The sequence below is a fragment of the Oncorhynchus gorbuscha genome, linkage group LG13 (genome assembly GCF_021184085.1).
Source record: "Oncorhynchus gorbuscha isolate QuinsamMale2020 ecotype Even-year linkage group LG13, OgorEven_v1.0, whole genome shotgun sequence".
Lineage (NCBI taxonomy): Eukaryota > Metazoa > Chordata > Actinopteri > Salmoniformes > Salmonidae > Oncorhynchus > Oncorhynchus gorbuscha.
Genome location: NC_060185.1, coordinates 37,451,837 through 37,459,382, shown reverse-complemented (window position 1 = coordinate 37,459,382; position 7,546 = coordinate 37,451,837). Strand labels below are relative to the sequence as shown.

General features: G+C 47.5%; 1 protein-coding gene across 6 annotated transcripts in view; it reads right to left on the bottom strand.

Annotated features, from left to right (window-relative positions):
* Positions 1–1,533: 1,533 nt before the first annotated feature.
* The window catches only part of LOC123992823 (serine/threonine-protein kinase PAK 1-like), a 46,050-nt gene continuing 40,037 nt past the window's right edge, over positions 1,534–7,546 (bottom strand). For 5 of the 6 annotated variants that reach the window (XM_046294368.1, XM_046294367.1, XM_046294370.1 and 2 more), the window contains 5 exons: positions 6,259–6,376; positions 6,007–6,106; positions 5,640–5,836; positions 5,312–5,449; positions 1,534–2,926 (listed from right to left, as the gene is read on the bottom strand). In XM_046294368.1, the coding sequence (XP_046150324.1) occupies positions 2,840–2,926; positions 5,312–5,449; positions 5,640–5,836; positions 6,007–6,106; positions 6,259–6,376 (640 nt within the window). In that variant the 3' untranslated portion in view covers positions 1,534–2,839. Of the gene's footprint in view, positions 2,927–3,670; positions 3,694–5,311; positions 5,450–5,639; positions 5,837–6,006; positions 6,107–6,258; positions 6,377–7,546 lie in introns of all 6 variants that reach the window. The other variant, XM_046294372.1, reaches the window with a different exon arrangement.

The following is a 7,546-nucleotide window of genomic DNA, read 5'->3' as shown; positions in this document are numbered from 1 at the left end:
GACACATTATTACATGAAGGAGAGCAGACACACCCAGATACATTATTACATGAAGGAGAGCAGACACACCCAGATACATTATTGCATGAAGGAGAGCAGACACACCCAGATACATTATTACATGAAGGAGAGCAGACACATTATTACATGAAGGAGAGCAGACACACCCAGATACATTATTACATGAAGGAGAGCAGACACACCCAGATACATTATTACATGAAGGAGAGCAGACACATTATTGCATGAAGGAGAGCAGACACATTATTGCATGAAGGAGAGCAGACACATTATTACATGAAGGAGAGCAGACACACCCAGATACATTATTGCATGAAGGAGAGCAGACACACCCAGATACATTATTACATGAAGGAGAGCAGACACACTATTACATGAAGGAGAGCAGACACACCCAGATACATTATTACATGAAGGAGAGCAGACACACCCACATACATTATTACATGAAGGAGAGCAGACACACCCAGATACATTATTACATGAAGGAGAGCAGACACACCCAGATACATTATTACATGAAGGAGAGCAGACACATTATTGCATGAAGGAGAGCAGACACACCCACATACATTATTACATGAAGGAGAGTAGAAACATTATTACATGAAGGAGAGCAGACACATTATTACATGAAGGAGAGCAGACACACCCACATACATTATTACATGAAGGAGAGCAGACACACCCACATACATTATTACATGAAGGAGAGTAGACACATTATTACATGAAGGAGAGCAGACACATTATTACATGAAGGAGAGCAGACACACCATCCCCTTGAGTAGAGCCTAACTCTGAGCCTGTGTCTTGATCACTCTCTCCTTGGGTCTCCCCGTTTTTCTCCTTTGTTTTCTCTCCTCTGCTCCTGTGGTTGTTTGCCCATGTCACTGATGATGTCACACTCTGCCATTCCTCCACATCTCTTCTCTTCTCTCTCTCGTGCCGATTCAGCAAGAATGAGCATCATCAGTCTACCAGCCCAGGATGGGGAAGAACGTACAAGGGAGAGAGGTGGAGAGAATAGATAGAGGGAAAATCTCTGATTTACTCCTGATTGTCCTCTCGCCTTGCCTCCTTCTCAAAACCCATTGGAGGAGAAGGCCAGAGGAGCGGGACCTCTGGCTTTCTCATCCAATGGGTTTTGAGTAAGAGGCAAGGAGAGAGGATGCAAGGAGTACGCAATTGAGATCCTCACAGAGATGGAGAGAGAGAAGTAGAGAGAGAGACAGAGACTTGGAGGCAGTGAGAGAGAAACAAAAGGTCTAGAAATAAAGAGCTGGTGGGTTACGACAGACACACACATAGCCTTTGTCTAGCCTGGCAGATTAAGACTGTGGCAACAGTAATTACCAGTTTAATCAGCGACGAGTCTAATTTCCCATTCAGATGAGAACCCTCTTAGAGGAGCTGACACACTTAAGATGACAATAACACTTTATATAAACAGACCTAACCAGGGGTACACACAACAGCCCGAAACAGATTTACAGACAGCCAGACTCTATCCACCATACAGCGTTTTCTTTACTTTATTTGTCTCAGTCAAAATAATCCAATCATTTGATAAACATAATTATGGCTCCAATACACAGGAAGAGAAGACTTCAATAACTATCACCACCCTTCTCTGAACCAGTCCCAAACCAGTCTAAACCAGTTTGGGCAAGTTCAATCCAGTCTATCCCAGTTCTAAACCTGTCTAACCTCAGGTGGGCTACAGTAGTCTGGGGAACTGACAAGATTTGAAGGTTGTGTGGTCTCTTCTCACAGCCGCAGGAGCGTGCAGAGCACTGAGTCTGGTGAGAGAGACTAGAGTTTGTCCAACTGTCTGCTGGAACTCTTCCACCTGTGAGACAGTTTAAGGCCAAAGGCAGTTTCAACACAAGATTTTAAAAACAGAACAAAGCCAAACCTGGTAGAAAGTATACTTCTTAATGGTACCGTGGTATTCTTCAGCGCCATCTGCATAAAGAAAGCACGTTGCTGAATAAAGAATGCACACAATATTCTTCTGGTTCTTTTAGAGCAGTTTTTTCACATGTAATGTACACTATCTTCAGAGGGTTGGGACTAGGATCAGTTCAACATTGTACCGCAACGATTGTACTGGAAAATAGGATTTAGATATGTTCTTCTATACTGTATCGTACACGGGCATCCTTCATGTACCATCATTATCATCACTATTGTATTATGATGTTAGACATTCCATAAAAAAGGTTTGTCATGCGTGTCATCTCACTCAGCCAGACAGAGAAAGAGAGGGAGAGATAAAGAGATAGAATTCCAACGTTTGATCAGACTTGAAAGACTGTCCCAAATGGCACCCTATTTTTGACAAACGTAGTGCACTATGTAGGGAATAGGGTGCAGTTTGGGACTGAGATGATATCAACAGTACCACTTTGTGTCTCTTCATTACACTTTCAACCAAACCCTTCTCCACAAAACAAAGCACATAAGAAAAGATCAAACTAAAATGCACTTTTTCAACACATGAAAATAACAGGCAGACATCAACAAACAAACAGTTCAAAGGTCAGATAAGATCCAGTCCACAGCCACTGTCCTGCTGAAACTACAACTCCCATGAGTCTTTGGGCCTGAATCTCTCCTCCAATCCGATCAGTATATTTGTACCAGCGATGACATCAGTAAGAGCGTCCTTCCCACAGTCACCGTGATCGGTCAAGGGGTTGAGGGGGATGGGACCCCCTGAAACACCCCCTGTCTGGGTCTTGTTTGCCCCAGTGGGGGAGAGCGACAGAGAGAGAGAATGAAGGGGTGATCTGTGGGGTTAGCAGCTAGCAGGTTAGCGGTTAGCCTTAGCTGCTTCTTTGGCTGCCTGGATGAGAGGAGTCAGACTGGATAAAGGCTTGGCCACCTTCAGGAACTGGTGCTGTAGAGAGGAGGAGGAGAGGAGAGATGGATGTAGTTTATAACTGGTAAAACTAGTGATGTGGTATGATGCTCAAACCAACCTTATTCACCACAGGCGTACTTACCCTAACCTTCCTCCCTCTCTACCTGTAGTAGGTCATTAGCGCTCCCTCTCTACCTGTAGTAGGTCATTAGCGCGCCCTCTCTACCTGTAGTAGGTCATTAGCGCTCCCTCTCTACCTGTAGGTCATTAGCGCGCCCTCTCTACCTGTAGTAGGTCATTAGCGCTCCCTCTCTACCTGTAGTAGGTCATAGCGCTCCCTCTCTACCTGTAGTAGGTCATTAGCGCTCCCTCTCTACCTGTAGTAGGTCATTAGCGCGCCCTCTCTACCTGTAGTAGGTCATTAGCGCTCCCTCTCTACCTGTAGTAGGTCATTAGCGCTCCCTCTCTACCTGTAGTAGGTCATTAGCGCTCCCTCTCTACCTGTAGTAGGTCATTAGCGCGCCCTCTCTACCTGTAGTAGGTCATTAGCGCGCCCTCTCTACCTGTAGTAGGTCATTAGCGCTCCCTCTCTACCTGTAGTAGGTCATTAGCGCGCCCTCTCTACCTGTAGTAGGTCATTAGCGCGCCCTCTCTACCTGTAGTAGGTCATTAGCGCTCCCTCTCTACCTGTAGTAGGTCATTAGCGCTCCCTCTCTACCTGTAGTAGGTCATTAGCGTGCCCTCTCTACCTGTAGTAGGTCATTAGCGCTCCCTCTCTACCTGTAGTAGGTCATTAGCGCTCCCTCTCTATCTGTAGTAAGTCATTAGCGCTCCCTCTCTACCTGTAGTAGGTCATTAGCGCTCCCTCTCTACCTGTAGTAGGTCATTAGCGCTCCCTCTCTACCTGTAGTAGGTCATTAGCGCTCCCTCTCTACCTGTAGTAGGTCATTAGCGCTCCCTCTCTACCTGTAGTAGGTCATTAGCGCTCCCTCTCCTGTACCTGTAGTAGGTCATTAGCGCTCCTCTCTACCTGTAGTAGGTCATTAGCGCTCCCTCTCTACCTGTAGTAGGTCATTAGCGCTCCCTCTCTACCTGTAGTAGGTCATTAGCGCTCCCTCTCTACCTGTAGTAGGTCATTAGCGCTCCCTCTCTACCTGTAGTAGGTCATTAGCGCTCCCTCTCTACCTGTAGTAGGTCATTAGCGCTCCCTCTCTACCTGTAGTAGGTCATTAGCGCTCCCTCTCTACCTGTAGTAGGTCATTAGCGCTCCCTCTCTACCTGTAGTAGGTCATTAGCGCTCCCTCTCTACCTGTAGTAGGTCATTAGCGCTCCCTCTCTACCTGTAGTAGGTCATTAGCGCTCCCTCTCTACCTGTAGTAGGTCATTAGCGCTCCCTCTCTACCTGTAGTAGGTCATTAGCGCTCCCTCTCTACCTGTAGTAGGTCATTAGCGCTCCCTCTCTACCTGTAGTAGGTCATTAGCGCTCCCTCTCTACCTGTAGTAGGTCATTAGCGCTCCCTCTCTACCTGTAGTAGGTCATTAGCGCTCCCTCTCTACCTGTAGTAGGTCATTAGCGCTCCCTCTCTACCTGTAGTAGGTCATTAGCGCTCCCTCTCTACCTGTAGTAGGTCATTAGCGCTCCCTCTCTACCTGTAGTAGGTCATTAGCGCTCCCTCTCTACCTGTAGTAGGTCATTAGCGCTCCCTCTCTACCTGTAGTAGGTCATTAGCGCTCCCTCTCTACCTGTAGTAGGTCATTAGCGCTCCCTCTCTACCTGTAGTAGGTCATTAGCGCTCCCTCTACCTGTAGTAGGTCATTAGCGCTCCCTCTCTACCTGTAGTAGGTCATTAGCGCTCCCTCTCTACCTGTAGTAGGTCATTAGCGCTCCCTCTCTACCTGTAGTAGGTCATTAGCGCTCCCTCTCTACCTGTAGTAGGTCATTAGCGCTCCCTCTCTACCTGTAGTAGGTCATTAGCGCTCCCTCTCTACCTGTAGTAGGTCATTAGCGCGCCCTCTCTACCTGTAGTAGGTCATTAGCGCGCCCTCTCTACCTGTAGTAGGTCATTAGCGCGCCCTCTCTACCTGTAGTAGGTCATTAGCGCTCCCTCTACCTGTAGTAGGTCATTAGCGCTCCCTCTCTACCTGTAGTAGGTCATTAGCGCTCCCTCTCTACCTGTAGTAGGTCATTAGCGCTCCCTCTCTACCTGTAGTAGGTCATTAGCGCTCCCTCTCTACCTGTAGTAGGTCATTAGCGCTCCCTCTCTACCTGTAGTAGGTCATTAGCGCTCCCTCTCTACCTGTAGTAGGTCATTAGCGCTCCCTCTCTACCTGTAGAAGGTCATTAGCGCTCCCTCTCTACCTGTAGTAGGTCATTAGCGCTCCCTCTCTACCTGTAGTAGGTCATTAGCGCTCCCTCTCTACCTGTAGTAGGTCATTAGCGCTCCCTCTCTTCTCCACATCCATCTCCAGGCAGCAGTTGAGGAAGTCTCTGAAGACTGAGGACAGTTTCTCTGGGTTCTGAAGTTCTGGAGTCCCGTTGGTCGCAATCAGATACAACGCCTAGGAAATAGGACAGGACAGAGAGGGGCCGTTACACACACACACACACACACACACACACACACACACACACACACACACACACACACACACACACACACACACACACACACACACACACACACACACACACACACACACACACACACACACACACACACACACACACACCACTCTCTCTCTCTCTTACCCTGAGTGGGTTCTCGTTGAGGTAAGGGGGTTCTCCCTCCACCATCTCTATAGCCATGATGCCTAGAGACCAGATGTCAACTTTAGGACCGTAGGCTTTTCTGGTCACCACCTCTGGAGCCATCCAATAGGGAGTCCCCACCATGGTGCTCCTCTTACTCTGCTCTGGAGTGATCTGGGCACAGAACCCAAAGTCAGCTAGAGAGGAGAGAGAGAACACGCGTTAGAATAGGACATAGCACTCCAATGCACTGTATAAGTCTAAGGTGGTAGTACTGCATTAGAACACAGACTATGAGTGCCCACTGCTGGTCAAATGGAGACACTGCACATTAATGCCCATGTCCAACCCCAAGTGTGTTACTTACTGAGTTTCACTGATCCGTCCATTCCCAGAAGGATGTTGTCACTCTTGATGTCACGATGAATCACCTGGTTGGAATGGAGGAATTCCAAGGCCTGCAGACACTGGAGAGACAGAGAGAGAGATGTACAAAAGTGCTCAAGGCATCACTTTCTGAATTAGCAAGCAGGCCAACAAGCCAGGCACACACACACACACACACACACGCACACGCACACACACGCACGCACACACACACGCACGCAGCAGCACTGACCTCCCGACACACAGCAGCGATCTGAGCCTCGTCCATACAGGTTTCCGTGACAACGTCAGTCAGAGAACCTCCAGCCAGATACTCCATCACCACCCACAGCTCCTCCCCCACCAGGTAACTACAGAAACACAACAACCATGGCCATGTTACCATGGTAACACCAAATATCACCACTGTACCAGTTCCTCAATGGTAAGGGGAAGATATGATATGGTGTGAGTGAGTTAGGGTGTGTGATGAAGAAGGAGACGAAAGACAAGATGAAGATATATAGTTCTCACAACTAATGTGTGTGTGTTTACATTTGAAAGTGTGTTTGTGTTTACATGTCAATGTGTGCGTTTGTATGCGTGTGTCTCACCTGTCTAGTAAACAATGTTGGTTTGTGTGTGTGTGTGTGTGTCTCACCTGTCTAGTAAATGATGTTGGTGTGTGTGTTCGTGTCTCACCTGTCTAGTAAACAATGTTGGTGTGTGTGTGTGTGTGTGTCTCACACATCTAGTAAATGATGTTGGTGTGTGTGTGTGTCTCACCTGTCTAGTAAACGATGCTGGTGTGTGTGTGTGTGTCTCACCTGTCTAGTAAACGATGTTGGTGTGTGTGTGTGTGTGTCTCACCTGTCTAGTAAACGATGTTGGTGTGTGTGTGTGTGTGTGTGTGTGTGTGTGTGTGTGTATGTGTGTCTGACCTGTCTAGTAAACGATGTTGGTGTGTGTGTGTGTGTGTCTCACCTGTCTAGTAAACGATGTTGGTGTGTGTGTGTGTGTGTGTGTGTGTGTGTGTGTGTGTGTGTGTGTGTCACCTGTCTAGTAAACAATGTTGGTGTGTGTGTGTGTGTCTCACCTGTCTAGTAAACAATGTTGGTGTGTGTGTGTGTGTGTTTTTCACCTGTCTAGTAAACAATGTTGGTGTGTGTGTGTGTGTGTGTGTGTGTGTGTGTGTGTGTGTGTGTGTGTGTGTGTGTGTGTGTGTGTGTGTGTGTGTGTGTGTGTGTGTGTGTGTGTGTGTGTGTGTGTGTGTGTGTGTGTGTGTGTGTGTGTGTGTGTCTCACCTGTCTAGTAAACGATGTTGGTGTGTGTGTGTGTGTCTCACCTGTCTAGTAAACAATGTTGGTGTGTGTGTGTGTGTGTCTCACCTGTCTAGTAAACAATGTTGGTGTGTGTGTGTGTGTGTCTCACCTGTCTAGTAAACAATGTTGGTGTGTGTGTGTGTGTCTCACCTGTCTAGTAAACAATGTTGGTGTGTGTGTGTGTGTCTCACCTGTCTAGTAAACAATGTTGGTGTGTGT